Source organism: Abramis brama, assembly GCF_963993115.1.
Source record: "Abramis brama genome assembly, chromosome: 6".
Lineage (NCBI taxonomy): Eukaryota > Metazoa > Chordata > Actinopteri > Cypriniformes > Leuciscidae > Abramis > Abramis brama.
Genome location: NC_139968.1, coordinates 46,801,252 through 46,823,462, shown reverse-complemented (window position 1 = coordinate 46,823,462; position 22,211 = coordinate 46,801,252). Strand labels below are relative to the sequence as shown.

General features: G+C 43.7%; 2 protein-coding genes across 3 annotated transcripts in view; both read left to right on the top strand.

Annotated features, from left to right (window-relative positions):
- The first annotated feature begins 157 nt into the window (after positions 1-157).
- capzb (capping actin protein of muscle Z-line subunit beta) lies at positions 158-16,631 on the top strand. Of its 2 annotated transcripts, XM_084116720.1 has the most exons (10): positions 158-373; positions 6,117-6,206; positions 8,774-8,895; positions 11,186-11,299; positions 11,371-11,512; positions 11,601-11,717; positions 11,800-11,865; positions 12,318-12,394; positions 15,030-15,124; positions 15,936-16,631. In XM_084116720.1, exons 1-9 carry the CDS (start codon positions 371-373, stop codon positions 15,121-15,123), a joined length of 825 nt encoding a protein of 274 aa, XP_083972846.1. In that variant the 5' UTR covers positions 158-370; the 3' UTR covers position 15,124; positions 15,936-16,631. The 2 variants fall into 2 exon arrangements, with proteins under 2 accessions (XP_083972846.1, XP_083972847.1); XM_084116721.1 differs by lacking the exon at positions 15,030-15,124 and having other exon boundaries at positions 192-373.
- Positions 16,632-18,691: 2,060 nt separating this feature from the next.
- The window catches only part of celsr2 (cadherin, EGF LAG seven-pass G-type receptor 2), a 64,957-nt gene continuing 61,437 nt past the window's right edge, over positions 18,692-22,211 (top strand). The window contains exon 1 of the mRNA XM_084117330.1: positions 18,692-22,211. This exon is cut by the window's right edge and continues 47 nt beyond it. Coding sequence (XP_083973456.1) covers positions 18,769-22,211 — 3,443 coding nt within the window. The 5' untranslated portion in view covers positions 18,692-18,768.

The following is a 22,211-nucleotide window of genomic DNA, read 5'->3' as shown; positions in this document are numbered from 1 at the left end:
TATCTATATCTATATCTGTTTATTGTAAGGACTGAGTAATAATGAGCGCTGCTCTCTGCCGCCCCCTGCCGCCCGCTCCCCGCCCACCCAGTTTCCGCCACGCCCCTTTTCTTCTATATTTGGCCATGCCTTACTCGAGCGCCTGTGATTGGCCAGCGCGGTCTCGCAGCGGAATGACCCGGATGTGCATCGCGCGCCTCCCCCGCAGGAGCCCGGATGAGGAAGTGAAGCGCTGACAGGGCTGGGTTCCGTCAGAGAGTCGAAGCAGAACCGCGTCCAGACACACTGAAGCAGACCCGCACAGCGAACCGAGCCGAGCCGAGCCGAGCCCGCCTTCAGCCCCGCAGAACCGAGCCCGAGAGCCGCAGACATGGTGAGAGACCCGCGGGGGCGCGCCTTATTGGGTCGATGCCCGTTTTAGGAAGAGCCGCGCTGCCCCTCGCAGAATCTGAGCCGAGAACCGAACACACACACACACACACACACACACTAGAACATAATACACACACTGTAATATAAAACACACGGAATCCTTCAAAACATGGAGAAACAAACACTGCCTGCTTTAGGGGTTCTCGGGTTTGTTGTTAGAGTCTTCTGGTCTATGTATTATTTATGGTCATGTTTATGTGAGAGTTTATCTGACAGAGTTTAATATCTGAGGGTGTATTTGCTTAGTTTAGTGTTTGATGAGTGTTTGATGAGCTCTTCTTCAGTATTGGATGAGATGTTAGCTGTATTTCTGAGGGCTTCATAGTTTGGAGTGTAATATTTAGGGTTGGTCTCTGTGGGTTTTAGTCTTTGCTGAATTGTTTGTTTGGGTTTAATTTGGGAGTTTTGGGGTTAAGTGTTCTAGGTAAGATTTCTGGGTAATGTTGGGGTTTATTTTCTTTCATTTGTTTGATGGGTTTTATTAGAGTTTAGTGTTTGAGTGTTTTAGTTAGTAATAGACTGACGTGTTTACATTCTTGTTCAGGATCATGATCTGTTCACACTGGAATCTGATCTGACATCGGTCCACATTTAAAACCTCAGTGTGAACGGCTATAGAAGGATATCGGATCCGAGCAGTGAATCTGAATTGAGCTCGAAGGCTCGCGGTGTGAACGCGTCACGTTTGCCGTCAGTAAATTGTCCATGTTAATATCAATATTAAATGGTCAGTCAGTGTTCAGGACTGGCGTGTTCAGGTTTAGTATTAGGGGCTGTTTATACGACAACTGAGAACTTTTTCCACGTTTCGGCCGTTCATTTACACGACAATGGCGTTTTGGGGGCCGGAAAACGCAAACTTTTAAAAACAGGATTTAAAGTGCAAGATTTTAAAACTATACCATTATCGTCTCTGTGTAAACTACAAAAACGCTAATCATGCTCGTGTGTTACGTGTTCAATGGCGTTACGGTTTCTTTACACAGTGACGTCGCCATCTACTGGCCGGACAGCAGAACACAGCCGTGTAACAGTTCTCACGGATCCGTGTATGTGTACAGTAACACAGTAAATGCTCTTCTGTTTTCAGCAGGTCGTGTAAACGCACCGTTAGACTTTTAGGGTTCGAGAGTTTGATATTTTGGTGTTTATGTTTGGGGTCAGTATTTGAAGGGTTAGTATTGATGGATCTGACATTTGAGTTTAACTATCAGGTGGTTTTTAGTGTTCGAAGGGTTTTCTTTTAGCTGGTATTTTGGGGGTTTAATATTTGTAGGGATGCACGATATATCGCCCACCATATCGGTATCGGCCCATATATGTTCATGTTATGGGCACATATTTGGCCGATAAATACTGTATTATTTCCTTCAGATGCGCAACTGTTCAACATGATGGTTCTGAATTGCTTGAAATATGATTGAAATACAGTTCAGTTCAACGTTCGCATGTCTGTCATATCGGCTACATAGAATCATAATGAGAACATTATCATGGTGTGTTTGGAACATGGATTTTAATGGTGAGATTTTGTTTTTGTAATCAGGCTCTCAAAAATTAGATAAAAAAAATTGGATTTAGATTTATCTGCCAATATATCGGTTATCGGCTTTAAAATATAAGGAATTATCGGTATCGGCCAAAATGTTCATATCATCCCTAAATCTTTGTAGGTTTTACTGTCCTCTGGGGTTTGGGAGTTTAATATTTTGGGGTTTCATTTCTAGGTTTGTTTAGAGGTTTTGGGTGGTCAGTATTTAAAGGGTTAATATTTCTGACTCTGATGGGTTTGATTGGTTCTGTTGGGCTTTAGGTGATATAAGTGGTCTTTGTAAACTCTACTGATAATGCTGTGAAAGTGTTTATCAGGATTTGATCGGCCGTCAGTTGAAACTCCCTGTAGTTCCAGAGTTTGAGGGAGTTTGAGGGAGTTTGAGGGAGTTTGAGGGAGTTTGAGGGAGTTTGAGGGAGTCTGAGGGAGTTTGAGGGGTTTAGTGTGCAGTGTTTTGACAGATGAAGCGTCTGAGATTGGATATATAGATGTAGAGTGAGAGAGAGAGCAGATTCTCCTCAGACTAAACCTGGAGACTGATGTTTATAACTTCAGCAGCGAGAGAGTTCACGTTTAGATGTTCTGCTCTCAGCGAACCACATTTAGGCCCGGAGCAGGTGGTTTGGATCCCTGTGTGCCCTTTGACCCCTCACACACACACACACATACACGAGTGTAAACGGGGTGTCAGGAGCAGGAGGTGTTTGGATGAGGTACCTCCACTTACTCTCTGATTCAGAGCCAGGAATAATGCAGGACTAGTTAACCCGTTACAGGATAGCTCACTTTCACACAAACATTAGCTCATGCTTTACTCTCCCTCAACTCATCCTAGGTGTGTGTGACACTCTCAGACGAACACAGAGTTATATTAATAAATGTCCTGGCTCTTCCCAGCTTTATTATGGCAGTGGATTGCAACCAACAGATTGAAGCTCATAAAAGTGCATCTATCTAGCTATGCTAATTACGATTTCTCGATTTTAATCGATTCTCATTTTTCGACATAAAACATGGTGAATTGATTTCATTGTGTAGTATTTGTACTTTTTGAACAGGATTCTGTGATAACCATGATCATTTTTGTCACTATAATCATGAAATTAAATGTTCATGCCATTTCATCTCTAGTCATGATCAACTAAAATCAACTAATTATGTGTTTTTTACAGTATAATATGCAAAGTACAATTTTCTATAAAAAAAAAAAAATTGATTCTGTTGTTTTCTCTGACACGCGCTGTTGGGTGTAGAAGGTTACTAATGTGATTTATCTGCAAATTAAATTAATGCTTTTTCAATTACTGAATTCATTGAAATACAATTAATTCTTTGATTTGAATATTTATTTGGTAATGCGTCGTGTAGGTCTTAAATTTCAATCTTTATGGTCTTAAAATGTCTTAAAAAGGTCTTAAATTTGACTTGCTGAAACCTGCAAGAACCCTGTATTACATATTCATTATAATTTTTAATGTTCTTCAATATTTAATGCATGTTTGAATAAATCTGGAAAGTTTTTTATGACAGCCACCATTTAAATTTTTATATAATTTCATATAACTTTATTATTATAAAAATAAGTAAAACTTTAAGTGTTTGTATACAAATCAGTTGATTTGTATCTTCAGCATTACAGTAGGCTGATGAAGGCCACCGCTGACTCCAGTTCACAGCATCACTGAAGACATTTCCTTGAGAACATTTGCAGTGTGTTGAACCTGATATCCAAAATAATCAATATTGAATCGAAATCGAATCGAATAGTGAAATTTGTGTCTATACCCAGCCCTAATGCTAATTCAGCTGATGCTCAAGAAACATTTATGATGATTATCAGTGTTTTTGTGGAAATGATCATACATTTTATTTTTCAGGATTCTTTGATGAATAGAAAGTATTGATTGATGATTGTCCTGTAATGTGTGTAGAGCTGCTGTGAGCGGTGTGTGTGTGTGTGTGTGTGTGTGTGTGTTACAGTGATGTGTTCTCGTGTGTGTGTGTTTGATGATTGTCCTGTAATGTGTGTAGAGCTGCTGTGAGCGGTGTGTGTGTGTGTGTTACAGTGATGTGTTCTCGTGTGTGTGTGTTTGATGATTGTCCTGTAATGTGTGTAGAGCTGTTGTGAGCGGTGTGTGTGTGTGTGTGTGTGTGTGTTACAGTGATGTGTTCTCGTGTGTGTGTTTGATGATTGTCCTGTAATGTGTGTAGAGCTGCTGTGAGCGGTGTGTGTGTGTGTGTTACAGTGATGTGTTCTCGTGTGTGTGTTTGATGATTGTCCTGTAATGTGTGTAGAGCTGCTGTGAGCGGTGTGTGTGTTACAGTGATGTGTTCTCGTGTGTGTGTGTTTGATGATTGTCCTGTAATGTGTGTAGAGCTGCTGTGAGCGGTGTGTGTGTGTGTGTTACAGTGATGTGTTCTCGTGTGTGTGTGTTTGATGATTGTCCTGTAATGTGTGTAGAGCTGCTGTGAGCGGTGTGTGTGTGTGTGTTACAGTGATGTGTTCTCGTGTGTGTGTGTTTGATGATTGTCCTGTAATGTGTGTAGAGCTGCTGTGAGCGGTGTGTGTGTGTGTGTTACAGTGATGTGTTCTCGTGTGTGTGTTTGATGATTGTCCTGTAATGTGTGTAGAGCTGCTGTGAGCGGTGTGTGTGTTACAGTGATGTGTTCTCGTGTGTGTGTGTTTGATGATTGTCCTGTAATGTGTGTAGAGCTGCTGTGAGCGGTGTGTGTGTGTGTGTTACAGTGATGTGTTCTCGTGTGTGTGTGTTTGATGATTGTCCTGTAATGTGTGTAGAGCTGTTGTGAGCGGTGTGTGTGTGTGTGTGTGTGTGTGTTACAGTGATGTGTTCTCGTGTGTGTGTTTGATGATTGTCCTGTAATGTGTGTAGAGCTGCTGTGAGCGGTGTGTGTGTGTGTGTTACAGTGATGTGTTCTCGTGTGTGTGTGTTTGATGATTGTCCTGTAATGTGTGTAGAGCTGCTGTGAGCGGTGTGTGTGTGTGTGTTACAGTGATGTGTTCTCGTGTGTGTGTTTGATGATTGTCCTGTAATGTGTGTAGAGCTGCTGTGAGCGGTGTGTGTGTTACAGTGATGTGTTCTCGTGTGTGTGTGTTTGATGATTGTCCTGTAATGTGTGTAGAGCTGCTGTGAGCGGTGTGTGTGTGTGTGTTACAGTGATGTGTTCTCGTGTGTGTGTGTTTGATGATTGTCCTGTAATGTGTGTAGAGCTGCTGTGAGCGGTGTGTGTGTGTGTGTTACAGTGATGTGTTCTCGTGTGTGTGTGTTTGATGATTGTCCTGTAATGTGTGTAGAGCTGCTGTGAGCGGTGTGTGTGTGTGTGTTACAGTGATGTGTTCTCGTGTGTGTGTGTTTGATGATTGTCCTGTAATGTGTGTAGAGCTGCTGTGAGCGGTGTGTGTGTGTGTGTTACAGTGATGTGTTCTCGTGTGTGTGTGTTTGATGATTGTCCTGTAATGTGTGTAGAGCTGCTGTGAGCGGTGTGTGTGTGTGTGTTACAGTGATGTGTTCTCGTGTGTGTGTGTTTGATGATTGTCCTGTAATGTGTGTAGAGCTGCTGTGAGCGGTGTGTGTGTGTGTGTTACAGTGATGTGTTCTCGTGTGTGTGTGTTTGATGATTGTCCTGTAATGTGTGTAGAGCTGCTGTGAGCGGTGTGTGTGTGTGTGTTACAGTGATGTGTTCTCGTGTGTGTGTTTGATGATTGTCCTGTAATGTGTGTAGAGCTGCTGTGAGCGGTGTGTGTGTTACAGTGATGTGTTCTCGTGTGTGTGTGTTTGATGATTGTCCTGTAATGTGTGTAGAGCTGCTGTGAGCGGTGTGTGTGTGTGTGTTACAGTGATGTGTTCTCGTGTGTGTGTGTTTGATGATTGTCCTGTAATGTGTGTAGAGCTGCTGTGAGCGGTGTGTGTGTGTGTGTTACAGTGATGTGTTCTCGTGTGTGTGTTTGATGATTGTCCTGTAATGTGTGTAGAGCTGCTGTGAGCGGTGTGTGTGTTACAGTGATGTGTTCTCGTGTGTGTGTGTTTGATGATTGTCCTGTAATGTGTGTAGAGCTGCTGTGAGCGGTGTGTGTGTGTGTTACAGTGATGTGTTCTCGTGTGTGTGTCTGCAGAACGAGCAGCAGTTGGACTGTGCGCTGGACCTGATGAGGCGTCTGCCTCCGCAACAGATCGAGAAGAACCTCAGCGACCTCATCGACCTGGTCAGTGTGTGTGTGTGTGTGTGTGTGTGTTCACTCTCCTTCACACGCTCCGAAACATCTCCAGTAATCACAGACTCAAACGTCTGAAACTCTTCTGATGCTCTGTGTGAAGAACATTTCACGTTTATTTATGCCTGTTGTTTTCATTTTAGTTTTTGCAATTTTATGCATTTTTAGTTTTTTTACATTTCTGTTTAGTCTTTTATATTTATTTTAGGATTAGCAATTTTGTTATGTGCTTTTATTGATTTGTTTTTTATATATTTCTATTTAACTTTAATTTATATTTTAGTATATATATATATACAGTGAGGAAAATAAGTATTTGAACACCCTGCTATTTTGCAAGTTCTCCCACTTAGAAATCATGGAGGGTCTGAAATTGTCATCGTAGGTGCATGTCCACTGTGAGAGACATAATCTAAAAAAAAAAATCCAGAAATCACAATGTACGATTTTTTAACTATTTATTTGTATGATACAGCTGCAAATAAGTATTTGAACACCTGAGAAAATCAATGTTAATATTTGGTACAGTAGCCTTTGTTTGCAATTAGAGGTCAAACGTTTCCTGTAGTTTTTCACCAGGTTTGCACACACTGCAGGAGGGATTCTGGCCCACTCCTCCACACAGATCTTCTCTAGATCAGTCAGGTTTCTGGGCTGTCGCTGAGAAACACGGAGTTTGAGCTCCCTCCAAAGATTCTCTATTGGGTTTAGGTCTGGAGACTGGCTAGGCCACGCCAGAACCTTGATATGCTTCTTACAGAGCCACTCCTTGGTTATCCTGGCTGTGTGCTTCGGGTCATTGTCATGTTGGAAGACCCAGCCTCGACCCATCTTCAGTGCTCTAACTGAGGGAAGGAGGTTGTTCCCCAAAATCTCGCAATACATGGCCCCGGTCATCCTCTCCTTAATACAGTGCAGTCGCCCTGTCCCATGTGCAGAAAAACACCCCCAAAGCATGATGCTACCACCCCCATGCTTCACAGTAGGGATGGTGTTCTTGGGATGGTGCTCATCATTCTTCTTCCTCCAAACACGTTTAGTGGAATTATGACCAAAAAGTTCTATTTTGGTCTCATCTGACCACATGACTTTCTCCCATGACTCCTCTGGATCATCCAAATGGTCATTGGCAAACTTAAGACGGGCTTTGACATGTGCTGGTTTAAGCAGGGGAACCTTCCGTGCCATGCATGATTTCAAACCATGACGTCTTAGTGTATTACCAACAGTAACCTTGGAAACGGTGGTCCCAGCTCTTTTCAGGTCATTGACCAGCTCCTCCCGTGTAGTTCTGGGCTGATTTCTCACCTTTCTTAGGATCATTGAGACCCCACGAGGTGAGATCTTGCATGGAGCCCCAGTCCGAGGGAGATTGACAGTCATGTTTAGCTTCTTCCATTTTCTAATGATTGCTCCAACAGTGGACCTTTTTTCACCAAGCTGCTTGGCAATTTCCCCGTAGCCCTTCCCAGCCTTGTGGAGGTGTACAATTTTGTCTCTAGTGTCTTTGGACAGCTCTTTGGTCTTGGCCATGTTAGTAGTTGGATTCTTACTGATTGTATGGGGTGGACAGGTGTCTTTATGCAGCTAACGACCTCAAACAGGTGCATCTAATTTAGGATAATAAATGGAGTGGAGGTGGACATTTTAAAGGCAGACTAACAGGTCTTTGAGGGTCAGAATTCTAGCTGATAGACAGGTGTTCAAATACTTATTTGCAGCTGTATCATACAAATAAATAGTTAAATTTTTTTTTTAGATTATGTCTCTCACAGTGGACATGCACCTATGATGACAATTTCAGACCCCTCCATGATTTCCAAGTGGGAGAACTTGCAAAATAGCAGGGTGTACAAATACTTATTTTCCTCACTGTATGTATATACACTAAAACTGAAATATAAGTGTGTGTATATATATAAAAGTGTGTGTGATGCATATATTTTTTTCCCATTTTAGTAATTCTATGTGCTTTTGTCATTTTTATTAGTTTTTGTTTGTTTTTTTAACATTTTCTATATAAATTTAATTTAAGGTTTTAGTAATTTTAGTTAAACTTAAACCTATTTTATAAAAAAAATAATATATATTTGACCGAGCGCTGAGTTGAGTCTCCGGTAAATCCCTCACGCTGTTACGCCGAGAGAAACACACTAGAGTTTTGAAGTAAAGCCTGAAGTGGCGTTGTCATGATACAAAGCGGACTACAGGAATCTTTTAGATGACGCTTCTTTCAGTACAGCGCACGAGTGTTATGATGCTGTTATTGTGTTTTTGGTCATTTTTTGAGCAGTCTGTTTTCATCATGAGTAAGAGAGCGAAAGATGTCCAGCTAAATCTCTGCTTCTGTGAGTCAGAGCTGAGTGTGTCTGAACTGTGGTGTTCGCTCTGTTGTTAGCGGTTATTAGCGCTGGTGTCAGTCACGCAGCAGGAGCGAACCTCTCTCAGTGTGTGTGTGTGACGCTTGATGGTTCAGTAATGAGTGTGTGACAGGAATCCACTTCCTCTCCAGCAGGGTGAATCATTTGTTCTGTGTGTGTGTGTGTGTGTGTGTTCAGGTGCCCAGCCTGTGTGAAGATCTGCTGTCGTCTGTGGATCAGCCGCTGAAGATCGCTCGTGATAAAGTCGTGGGCAAAGACTATCTGCTGTGCGACTACAACCGCGACGGCGACTCCTACAGGTCAGAGGTCAACCACTCCATGCTCACATACATGACACAACACACCAGAAACTTTAACTTTTGAAAATATTCATTAAATTGTTAATGTCGTTTGATTTACCGCTGTTTTTGATGATGAATTTGTATTAAATCACGAATACAGAAAAATTTAAACGCACAGCAACATTTCTGAAATGCTAAAACATGTTCTAATACTGTTAAAATTGTAATAAAGGAAGTTAAAATTTTAATTTAGTGGATTAAATGTGCTTTTTGGTTATTCAAGTTTAATTAAACCAGAAAAATGAATTTGGGATTTCATACGGGGTCCGTGTAGTTTTTCGTTCATTCATTATTCTATTCCGGAATGAAAGATGAACTTTAAAAAACGGTGTGTGAGAAATTATTGCGTTTAAAGACATTTCAGGCTTTGTGTGTTTGATGTATTTCTCATGTGTGTGTGAGGCATACGCTGAGTGAATGGTTTTCTATGGGAGGAAAATGCTTAACGTGTAATTAAACGTTGCGTTCATATTCTGGGCTCATCTGATTTTTTGTACATAGCATAGCCTACTTTATGATTTTAGTATCATAATGATTAATAGATGCACGCACAATTATCCGTGAACTTGATTTGAACAAATGCCTTTCAACTTGTGTGTGCAAAATTCAGAATTAAATGAATGTGCAGCAATTTGTAGAAATCGAGAGTCTGTAGGCCTACTGTACTGTTGTAGCCATTAAAGCGCATTTACTTTCATATTTGGTAAAATATTATAATGTTTTGTTTTTCCCAGCGCGGTCACTTGCACTGCACATTAACTGGAGCGCATCTCATCCTAACTTCACGAAACTCAGCGTATGCCTCACACAGACATGAGAAATACATCAAATACACAAAGCTTGAAATGTCTTTAAACGAAATAATTCAAACGAAAAGAAAAAGGCCATCTCTGATTATGTAATCCATAATGTGCATTTCTCTCTATAGGCGCGTTCACTACGAATATGGCGATCGGCAACTTCATCTTTGCAGCGACACTGACTCAGAAAACACTAGTTTATTAATAACAATCAATGCACGCGTCACCGGATTTACAAATGCACATCTTGCTTGTTGCACACACACATATTATGTCGAAATAACGAGATATTATGTTGAAATAACATTATTAATAATACATCTTTTAGAATATTTGATTGAATGCTGAATGTTGTGCTTGTTCAATTTAATAAAATTAAAACTTTAATTGTGATCATTAAAATAATTTAATATTAAATATTTAGTGGCCAAGTTTATATATATATATGTGTAGCGATAGTTCATTCTAAGTTTACTCAAGTGGAAGAATGTGACTAATAAACGTAGGCCTACTAGCACTATGCATTATATTTTGAAAAAGAAGTAGATTATCTTAATATCTAAACCTTAATGTCTGACCGTTGGAACGGACCAAAAAAACTAGAAAATCGCATTCATGACGATTTATGGTGATTTTATTTCCGTTAGACCTTTGCCTACATTGACGCTGATGCATCAAAGAGGAGGGGCTCCCCTGTTCCAAGATGGCGGCTCTATTGACGCATTCGTTCCAATGAACTGCCGTAGCCAAGGCGACATCTAGTGTAGATATCTATGACTTCGCACGACGGTGTAATTTACTTCCGGGTAAAGATAGGATCAGTCAAATGAAATACAATAAACGTACAAATAAATATTACAAATTAAAAAACGATCGGAATGGGGTCCAATTTTCTAATACTATTATTTGATGACAACAATACATTTGGAAAACAAAATACAGCCATTTCTGCTTTTTTTCTTTTAAACAAAAAACCAAGCTGCACCCTTTTTTACATTTCATCTTTCATTCCGAAATGGAATAATGAATGAACGAAAAAGTACACGGACCATAGGGCCCTAAAAATATTATTTGTTAAACTCTTAATAAATTGTTGTTAAATTGCATACGTTTCATAATTTTAATTTAGATATGATTTTGGATTACTAAAACTTAATTTAACCATTCCAGAGCGATTAAAATGGTGTGTTTTTGCGCGCTCTGATGATGTCACGTGTGTGTTTGCGCGCTCTGATGATGTCACGCGTGTGTTTGCGCGCTCTGATGATGTCACGCGTGTGTTTGCGCGCTCTGATGATGTCACGTGTGTGTGTTTGCGCGCTCTGATGATCTCACGTGTGTGTTTGCGCCCTCTGATGATGTCACGTGTGTGTGTTTGCGCGCTCTGATGATGTCACGCGTGTGTTTGCGCGCTCTGATGATCTCACGTGTGTGTTTGCGTGTCCCAGATCCCCCTGGAGTAATAAGTACGAGCCCCCGATCGACGATGGAGCGATGCCCTCCGCGCGGCTCAGGAAGCTGGAGGTGGAGGCCAACAACGCCTTCGACCAGTACCGAGACCTGTGAGTACAAGCCCCTCCCCCTCAGCGCCCGCCGCGCTGCCATTGGCTGACGCGCTCTGCTCCGCCCACAGGTACTTCGAGGGCGGGGTCTCCTCCGTCTACCTGTGGGATCTGGATCACGGGTTCGCTGGAGTCATCCTCATCAAGAAGGCCGGCGACGGCTCCAAGAAGATCAAGGGATGCTGGGACTCCATCCATGTGGTGGAGGTGCAGGTGAGACACACACATCCGGGAAGTGATGTCATTTGCAATGTCAGCGAAACAGGAAGTGTGTGAATGTCTGTGTGTGTGTGTGTTTCAGGAGAAGTCCAGCGGCCGCACAGCTCATTATAAACTCACGTCCACCGTCATGCTGTGGCTTCAGACCACCAAAACCGGCTCTGGAACCATGAACCTGGGCGGCAGCCTCACTCGACAGGTAACACTCGCGCACACACACACACACTTATACTCGCGTGTCCAGTTACTGTGTGCTGCTGACCTGTGTGTGTGTCTCTCAGATGGAGAAAGATGAGACGGTCGGCGAATCTTCCCCTCACATTGCCAACATTGGACGCCTGGTGGAGGTGATTCACTCACTCACTCACTCTCTCTCTCACACTCACTCACTCACTCTCACACTCACTCTCTCACTCACTCACTCACTCTCTCTCTCACACTCACTCACTCACTCACTCACTCACTCACTCACTCACTCTCTCACTCACTCACTCACTCACTCACTCTCTCTCTCACACTCACTCACTCACTCTCACACTCACTCTCACACTCACTCTCTCACTCACTCACTCACTCACTCACTCACTCTCTCACTCTCTCACTCACTCACTCACTCACTCACTCACTCACTCACTCACTCACTCACTCACTCACTCACTCACACTCACTCACTCACTCACTCACACACTCTCTCAATCACTCACTTACTCTCTCACACACACACACACACACGCTTCAGTGCTAGTTTAGGTTACACATGTCGTCATACATGTTTTAACGGTGTGTGTGTGTCTTTTAGGACATGGAGAACAAGATCCGCTCCACTCTCAATGAAATATACTTTGGAAAGACCAAGGACATCGTGAACGGCCTGAGGTACGATCACACGACACACACTCGACACACACTCGACACACACTCGACACACACTCGACTTCTGTGACGCTCTGGTCGTCTTCACTCGTCTACTCGTGCGTTTCCTCATCTACAACTAAAGTCACAGCATCTGTTGAGTTCTCGACTCACTCGTGTTCAGACTCTAAGTGAACCAGCAACTAGAGTCATATGAGTGATTCTTTTAATGAACCGACTCAGACTCGCTGACTGAGAATCCCTCTGATGACTCACTGAACTGCTCACAGTTCTCGACTCACTCGTGTTCAGACTCAGGAACTTGTACAGTTGTACTTGAGACTCATGAATCAGTGTCGTTACTCACTTCAGATCAGTGTTATTTTACTTTCTATTTTAGTTGCATTGTTTTGAATTAGCTTTTATTTTAATATTTTTTAGTTTTCATGTTAATTTTAGTTACATTTTTTATTTCATTATGTGCTTTTGTCATTTTATTAGTGTTTTTTTTAATATTGCTTTTAAGGTTTAATTTATTTTTATTTCAGTTTTAGTTAGTTTTAAACTTCACTTCTTTCATTTTACTGCCAAGGCAACATTTTTTCATTTTCGTTTCATTTTTCAACTAATTAACAGTTAACAGAAAAGCTTTTCTTAATAGTTTTGGTTTTAGTTCTCGATGATAGCCTGGGTCAGATTCATACGCTGTGAAACGGGAACGTTTGAGATTGAGTCGTCTTGAATGAACTGATTCAGAAGAGTCGGAGTCGTCTTGAATGAACTGATTCAGAAGAGTCGGCCAGCGAGAACTGAATTTAAGAGATTCGCATGTTTTCCTTCTACGAATCAGAAAATCTACATTTTTACCCACGTTTCTCATATGAACTTCCACAACAGGTTTTTTTTTTTTAAGTCATTCACTCCATGTTACATATGTGTTTTTGTTTCATTATTCTGGTCGCAAATGGATTGATTCAAAATGACAGATTCATTACAGATTCTTCATCTCTTCCTGCTGAGGTTTCCTCATATTTATCCACTGTTTTTCATTCCTCTGTCTGTCTCTTCACCTGTCTCTCTCTCTCTCTCTCTCTCTCTCTCTCTCTCTCTCTCTGTCTGTCTCTTCACCCGTCTCTCTCTCTCTCTCTGTCTGTCTCTTCACCTGTCTCTCTCTCTCTCTCTCTGTCTGTCTCTTCACCCGTCTCTCTTTCTCTCTCTCTGTCTCTCTCTCTCTTTCTCTCTCTGTCTGTCTCTTCACCCGTCTCTCTCTCTCTCTCTGTCTGTCTCTTCACCCGTCTCTCTCTCTCTCTCTCTGTCTGTCTCTTCACCCGTCTCTCTCTCTCTCTCTGTCTGTCTCTTCACCCGTCTCTCTCTCTCTCTCTGTCTGTCTGTCTCTTCACCCGTCTCTCTCTCTCTCTCTCTGTCTGTCTGTCTCTTCACCCGTCTCTCTCTCTCTCTCTGTCTGTCTCTTCACCCGTCTCTCTCTCTGTCTGTCTCTTCACCCGTCTCTCTCTCTCTGTCTGTCTGTCTCTTCACCCGTCTCTCTCTCTCTCTCTCTGTCTGTCTCTTCACCCGTCTCTCTTTCTCTCTCTCTGTCTCTCTCTCTCTTTCTCTCTCTGTCTGTCTCTTCACCCGTCTCTCTCTCTCTCTCTCTGTCTGTCTCTTCACCTGTCTCTCTCTCTCTCTCTCTGTCTGTCTCTTCACCCGTCTCTCTTTCTCTCTCTCTGTCTCTCTCTCTCTCTCTCTCTCTGTCTGTCTCTTCACCCGTCTCTCTCTCTCTCTCTCTGTCTGTCTCTTCACCCGTCTCTCTCTCTCTCTCTGTCTGTCTCTTCACCCGTCTCTCTCTCTGTCTGTCTCTTCACCCGTCTCTCTCTCTCTGTCTGTCTGTCTCTTCACCCGTCTCTCTCTCTCTCTCTCTCTCTCTGTGTCTCTCTATCTCTCTCTGTCTCTCTGTCTCTCTCTCTCTCTCTGTCTGTCTCTTCACCCGTCTCTCTCTCTCTCTCTCTGTCTGTCTGTCTCTTCACCCGTCTCTCTCTCTCTCTCTCTGTCTGTCTCTTCACCCGTCTCTCTCTCTCTCTCTCTGTCTGTCTCTTCACCCGTCTCTCTTTCTCTCTCTCTGTCTCTCTCTCTCTTTCTCTCTCTGTCTGTCTCTTCACCCGTCTCTCTCTCTCTCTCTGTCTGTCTGTCTCTTCACCCGTCTCTCTCTCTCTCTCTCTGTCTGTCTGTCTCTTCACCCGTCTCTCTCTCTCTCTCTGTCTGTCTCTTCACCCGTCTCTCTCTCTGTCTGTCTCTTCACCCGTCTCTCTCTCTCTGTCTGTCTGTCTCTTCACCCGTCTCTCTCTCTGTCTGTCTCTTCACCCGTCTCTCTCTCTGTCTGTCTCTTCACCCGTCTCTCTCTCTCTGTCTGTCTGTCTCTTCACCCGTCTCTCTCTCTCTCTCTCTCTCTCTGTGTCTCTCTATCTCTCTCTGTCTCTCTGTCTCTCTCTCTCTCTCTGTCTGTCTCTTCACCCGTCTCTCTCTCTCTCTCTCTCTGTCTGTCTGTCTCTTCACCCGTCTCTCTCTCTCTCTCTCTCTGTCTGTCTCTTCACCCATCTCTCTCTCTCTCTCTCTCTCTCTGTGTCTCTCTGTGTCTCTCTATCATTGTGTCGATGGGCTCCAGATCTATCGAGTCTCTTCCTGATAATCAAAAGTACCGTCAGTTGCAGCGGGAGCTCTCTCAGGTTCTGACCCAGCGTCAGATCTACATTGACTAGGGTCAGAGGCGTGTGTGTGTGTGTGTGTGCCTGCACGACCTCCTTAACAAACACACTAACTGCATGCAGGTGCATTCTGGGTACAGCTCACCAACATTAATGTGTGAGAAGTCGGGTTGGGAATCGGATACTTATTAAATTAAAATTTCGATTCCTCTTACCGATTCCTTTTGTGATCATACTTCAATATGACTTTCAACACTCTGAGCGAGAGACGTTTTTCACAGGTGTGTGTCAGTGTATCGGATCGTGCAGCTCTTAAAGAGACAGCAGCCTAATATTCCTAATATAACATATAATATATATGCCGTCTCTATAATAACACTAATCCACATGCACACGTTTATTGTCTTTAATAATGCTGAAGTGTATATTAGTTCTGCTAGTTGTTCTTCTATGGTGTTTTTAAACCTCAGGCAAACGCTTGTGTGAGTGTTCTTCATCCTGATGATTTCTGTTCATGATACTCAGACACAGTTACATGTTTTACAATAACACTAAATGTGAATGATATCTTAAGTTGTTTTTTTCTTTAACCTTATTGGAATTGTTAAAATTCAATTCAAATTCAACACAGTCGCTTGTAGTGTGAACACAGCTTAAGGTTTTGCTTTTTTGTACCTTATTGGAATCAAAATTAGGAATCGATGAGCAGAATCGAAATTAGAATCGTTAAAATTCAGACGATGCCCAACCCCAGTGAGTCGCCCGTTAAACTCAGCGCAGATTCATGCGGTTGATTCAGTTTGCGATGGAAGTCGTTGAAGTGTGTGTGTTTTCCTCTCTTACATCTGTGTGTGTGTGTGTTTCAGGAGTGTCCAGACGCTGGCGGATAAATCGAAGCAGGAGGCTCTGAAGAACGACCTGATGATCGCGCTTAGCCAACGCAAACAGCAAAGCTAGAGACCATCTCTCTCTCTCTCACTCTCTCTCTGTCTCTCCACCTCACTCTCTCTGTCTGTGGAAAACAAATGAAAAAGGAGAAAAGGCTTTTTGTTTTTTGTTCGATGCACCCGTCTCTCTCTCTCTCTCTCTCTCTCTCTGTCTGTAATCATGTAGTATTAAACCAGTGCTGTTTGTTTGTGTCTGATTGATGACATCACCGTGGGGGCGGAGCTTTTCTCCCGCCATCAGAAGAACAAGTTTTCCAGGAGAGGCGGGATATATATATAAATATATATAAATATACACACATGTATGTATTATGACCTCTATCATTAATATTGATTTTGCTGTTAATATTAAACGTTCTGTTTGAATCCACACAGATGAGTGCGAGTGTGTGTATGTGCGAGTGTGTGTGTCATTAACAAAAGCAGCAAACATATTCCTCCCGTCTCTCTCTCTCTCTGTCCATCTGGGAGCGTCAGACGGTTTCGTTGTTTTCTTCAGGGTGGATTATTATGTCATTTTTTTTCTCCTTTTGGTCATTTTTTGTTTGTTTTTTGTAAAGCTTACAAGTTTGTTGTTTTAGGGCCTCCAGCTACAATAAAAATAGTAAAAACTAACTGTGTGTTATGTTTGTTTAAAACGTTTTACTGTAAAATGCTGGTAAACATACACAAGTTGCTTTGGTGCTCGACAATCATTTACTGTCATGTCTCTTTCTCACATAATAAAGTCAATTACACGCTAATCAATATTTCATCAGCATAAACTCATTTGTAATAGGCCGGATAATATCCAGTAAATCGGCCGTTATCACGCATTATACACACATCTCATCTTCTCTGGTGATTAATTAATCATATCTTAATGAAATTAACAATCACACAGTAAATCTGTGTTTGATGAGGAGACTTTCCTTTTCATTCATAAGACAAATCTTTAGCACTCAATAAATGCGAGCTGTTGTTTAAACTGTCTGTTTTTATACAAATTTTGACACTAGCATTTTCATGTTAATTCTTACTCGTTCTCTTCTTTTGATTACTCTCGTTATTTCATTTTTGGACGACATTTTATCCTCAGGAAAAAAGGAGCGCGAATCTTCGCCGAGCCGTTGCTGGGCAGAATAGAATATTTTATAAAATATGTGAAAACTTTAGGTCGAGATACGTGTCGTGAAATATTAATCAAACGATTGTGCCCCATATAAATCAAATCCGGTAGAGTTATTCAGCAATTATCTGTAATGAGAAGGTTCGTTAGATCACGTGCCCCGCTTCACATCATCCGGGGAACAGCGTCCTCTATCGGTAGTCCAATACAAACGCAGTTCACAGGGCACGTGCTGATATTGATTTAAATGAGTCAGGGCAGTAAATGTAAATATTAAACGCAATGGTAGGTATTTAAATATTATTATGTACCACAGAAACACACTCGTTATTTCAAGATAATAGATTTTACCTGTCTGTGAGGTAAAACGGAATACTGCACATGCGCTGACATGTTCGGGACAGCAGGAGGCGCCAAGATAACATCAAACATTTCTGGGGGGAAAAATCATAAAATATTATTTAAACAACTCAGGAGCTCTGCTAATGCACCAGCAGTCACACAAAACACACAACTCTCACGCGGAGAACTGAAAGAGCTTTTCCCGACTCATTTCACTGATATTTAAAATGTGTTTTCTTTGTTTAGCCGTCGGATGCATTTCTGTTTCATTTTAAAATTGATGACTTAGCTATTTATTTATATATTTTGCTCCTTTATAAATGTGCATTAATGATGTTAATGTTGCTAAGCAGATCAAATAACCTAATCAAATCATCAGTCACACAATTGTCAGGGTTTAAAAAAAAAATTGTATTAGCCTATTATTTGGCGGTTTAGTGGAACGTTCAGAACGTCCATTTTTAACGTTTAAACTTTTTTTGGCCAACGTTAACATTCCATTTTATCATTTTGCAATCATTATAGGAAATGAAGAACGTTCTGAAACAAGAACGTTCTGAAACAAGCAGTAAAGTTAAAAAAAATAGACAAACGTTCCATTAACGAAATGTTTTAGTGCTAACGTTTTGAGAACATTATTAAAGACCAGATAACTGCACGAACGTTCTAGCTCTAGCGCTTTGGGTATAAGAAAAGCGCGATATAAATACAATTTATTATTATTATTATTATTATTATTATTAATATTAACGTTAGGCTACTAGAATAACGTTTGTTCATACTTTGACAAAACGTTCCCTGTTAGCTTGGGATAAGTATTATTTGCATCTTTATAGCCTTTCTGGAACTTGCCAGCTTTGTGTATTTGTAGTGCACTGTTATTAAATAGTAATACAACAACTTTAACGCTCTTTCGACGATAAAGGACTGAGTCTAATACAATTCTTTACTTAGTAAAATGACTTGATTTTCCTCTCCAGAGCAAATATATTTTCTGAATAGCATCGGCAGGGTGTCTTGGGGCAGTTGCCCTTTTGAGATCTGCCCCCACTGCGCCCCATCCCCCCCCTCCTCCTCTCCTCTCCTCTCCTCTCCTCTCCCTCTCCCTCTGTTTCTCTCTCTCCCGACGCTCTGAATCAGGTTTATGTTAATGATCCCCCTCCCCGGATTCACTGGAGGTGTGTGTGTGCGCGTGTGTGTGTGACCGCAGTGCGTGGATCAGCATGGAGACTCCACACGCCAACTTTGAAGGGAAAAACTGGATGTAATTCATTCTCCGTGGAAGAGCAGCAGCGAGGAGCGATGAAGTGGGATTTGTTGCTCATTGTTTTCGGGTGGTTTGAACTCCCGTGGCTCGTGGATTGTTTCGATGTGCACGTGAGTGAGGATGCGGGACCGGGCACCGCGATCGCGATCACCGGCTCCTGCGCGCTGGACCAGCTCATCGTTCCCCGGTTCGCGGAGAGTTTCCTTCACCGGGACGCGGGAGTGCTCACTTTCTCCGGCGCTTTGAACTGCGAATCGGTTCTTTCGAACCCGTTCACTGTGTACGCGATCATGGACTGTGTGGATAAGGCGTCCGGGTTTAGACACCTTTTAACAAGCCAGTATAATGTGCACGTTCACGGAAAGAACTGCGCGCTTAAACGCAAACGCGAAGAAAAACTAGACGTGGAGATTATAAGTTTAATAGATGCTTCAGAGTGTCATGAGGCGGGGACCGCTGTTTTCCGTGTGTTTGATGTGTTACCGGGCAACCCGACGCAGTGTAACGTAACCGGGACTTCAGCGTTTTACGTCTCCGAGGGTCGTTTGTTTACTTCGGCTCCGCTGTGTTTCCCTCGCGACTCAATGCTAGAGTTTCAACTGCGCTGCGTGGGACACGCACGTACGGGTGTCGCGCATGCGCACTGGCGCGTGGGTCGCGGTCCGTTCACTCAAACTCACCTGAGGACGTTACTTAAACGGGCCGCGCGCTCAAACTCAGGGCTTCTGAGCAGGAGGAGAAGGAACGTAAACAATAACCCTCAGTTTCAACCTCCCATGTATCAGGTGTCCGTTCCAGAGAATCAACCATCCGGGACTTTTGTTGTTGTTTTAAAAGCTGTTGACCCGGACGAGGGTGAAGCTGGCAGGTTGGAATACTTCTTAGAGGCCTTGTTTGATAGTCGTTCCAACAATCTTTTCGCCGTTGACCCAGCCACCGGAGTTGTTTCCACCATGGAGATACTAGATAGAGAAACGAAGGACACACATGTGTTTAGAGTCACGGCTGTGGATCACGGAACGCCACGACGTACTGCCATGGCGACTCTCACCGTAACGGTTAGCGATACAAACGATCACGACCCTGTCTTCGAACAGGAAGACTATAAAGAAAGCGTGCGAGAAAACTTGGAAATCGGTTACGAGGTCTTGACTGTACGTGCCACGGATGGCGACGCTCCCGTCAACGGAAACATCCTTTATCATTTGCTAAACAATGGGACTAACAACGTATTCGAGATCGATTCCCGCTCCGGCGTTATTCGCACACGAGGTCTAGTCGACCGCGAAACTGTTGAATCCTACATGCTACTGGTTGAAGCGAACGATCAAGGTCATGACCCCGGGCCTCGCAGCGCTACGGCAACTGTGTGCATTGTTGTGGAGGACGATAACGACAATGCACCACAGTTCAGCGAGAAACGCTACGTCGTTCAAGTTCCCGAAGACTTGACGCCCAACACAGAAATCCTGCAGGTTACGGCGACCGACCAGGACCGGGGGAACAACGCCGTGGTCCATTTCAGCATCATGAGTGGAAACACGCGAGGCCAGTTCTACATCGACGCTCAAACGGGGAAACTGGACCTTGTGAGTCAGCTGGATTACGAGATAAATAAAGAGTACATGCTTCGCATTCGAGCGCAAGATGGCGGACGCCCACCGCTCTCCAACATCAGTGGCCTCGTCACGGTGCAAGTTCTTGACGTTAACGACAACGCGCCGATATTCGTCAGCACTCCGTTCCAGGCTACGGTGCTGGAAAACGTTCCCGTCGGATACTCCGTCATTCACATTCAAGCTATAGATGCCGATGCTGGCGAAAACTCCCGTTTGGAATACCGTCTCACAGAGACTACGCCAAACTTCCCATTCGCCATTAACAACAGCACAGGCTGGATTATCGTAGCATCCGAGTTGGATAGAGAAAGCGTGGACTTTTATAACTTCGGAGTGGAAGCACGAGACCACGGAACGCCGGCTATGTCTTCCTCCGCTAGCATTAGCATGACCATTCTAGACGTTAACGACAACAACCCTGAGTTTACGCAAAAGGCGTATTACATGCGTCTGAACGAGGACGCGGCTGTAGGAACGAGTGTCGTAACCGTGTCCGCCGTCGATCAGGATATCAACAGCGTTGTGACGTATCAGATCTCAAGCGGAAACACCAGAAACCGTTTCTCTATCACCAGCCAGAGCGGCGGAGGCTTAATAACGCTCGCGCTACCGCTAGACTACAAGCTGGAGAGACAGTACGTGCTAACCGTCATGGCGTCAGACGGCACACGCTTCGACACGGGGAAGGTTTACGTTAACGTCACGGATGCTAACACTCACAGACCAGTCTTCCAGAGCTCACATTACACCGTCAACATCAACGAGGACCGGGGCGTCGGCACAACAGTGGTGATGATCAGTGCAACGGATGAGGATACGGGCGAAAACGCTCGGATTACATACTTCATGGACGATAGCATCCCTCAGTTTCACATCGACGCGGACAGCGGAGCCGTAACCACGCGGTTGGAGCTGGACTACGAAGATCAAGTTTCGTACACGCTCGCCATCACGGCTCGAGACAACGGCATCCCGCAGAAATCCGACACTACGTACCTTGAGATCCTTGTGAACGACGTGAATGACAACTCACCCGTGTTCCTACGGGATCGTTACTTAGGCTCCGTTACAGAAGACATTCCCGTGTTCTCCAGCGTTTTGCAAGTCTCCGCGATCGACCGTGACTCAGGCCTCAACGGGCGAGTTTTCTACACGTTCCAGGGCGGAGAAGATGGTGACGGCGACTTCATCATCGAGTCCACGTCGGGGATCGTTCGCACGCTACGACGACTTGACCGAGAAAACACGCCTATCTATATTCTCCAAGCGTTTGCTGTTGATAAAGGAGTTCCGGCGCTCAAAACGCCGGTTGACATTCAAGTAACCGTTTTAGATGTGAACGATAACCCGCCTGTGTTCGAGAAAGACGAGTTTGATATCTTCGTGGAGGAGAACAGTCCCATCGGGCTTGTTGTGGCTCACATATCCGCGTCAGACCCGGACGAAGGCAGCAACGCTCAAATCATGTACCAAATCGTCGAAGGCAATATCCCAGAGGTCTTCCAACTGGACATCTTCTCCGGAGAGCTCACCGCTCTCACCGACCTCGACTACGAGACTCGCTCGGAGTACGTCATCGTGGTTCAGGCCACATCTGCTCCACTAGTCAGCAGAGCCACGGTCCACATCAAACTCGTCGACAGGAACGACAACATCCCCGTCCTCAAGAACTTCCAGATCATTTTTAACAATTACGTCACCGATAAGACCAGCAGCTTCCCTTCGGGAGTGATCGGGCGGATCCCGGCGCACGACCCGGACGTCTCGGATCAGCTCCACTACAGCTTTGAGGCGGGAAATGAGCTGAATTTGGTGATTCTGAACCGGAGCACCGGAGAGATCCGACTCAGCCGAGCCCT

Excerpts from the sequence above, each read along its gene's own strand:
- capzb (XM_084116720.1), top strand. Across the intron at positions 11,513-11,600 it reads TCCATGTGGTGGAGGTGCAG|GAGAAGTCCAGCGGCCGCAC; the intron begins GTGAGACACACA and ends TGTGTGTTTCAG. Across the intron at positions 11,866-12,317 it reads ACATTGGACGCCTGGTGGAG|GACATGGAGAACAAGATCCG; the intron begins GTGATTCACTCA and ends TGTGTCTTTTAG.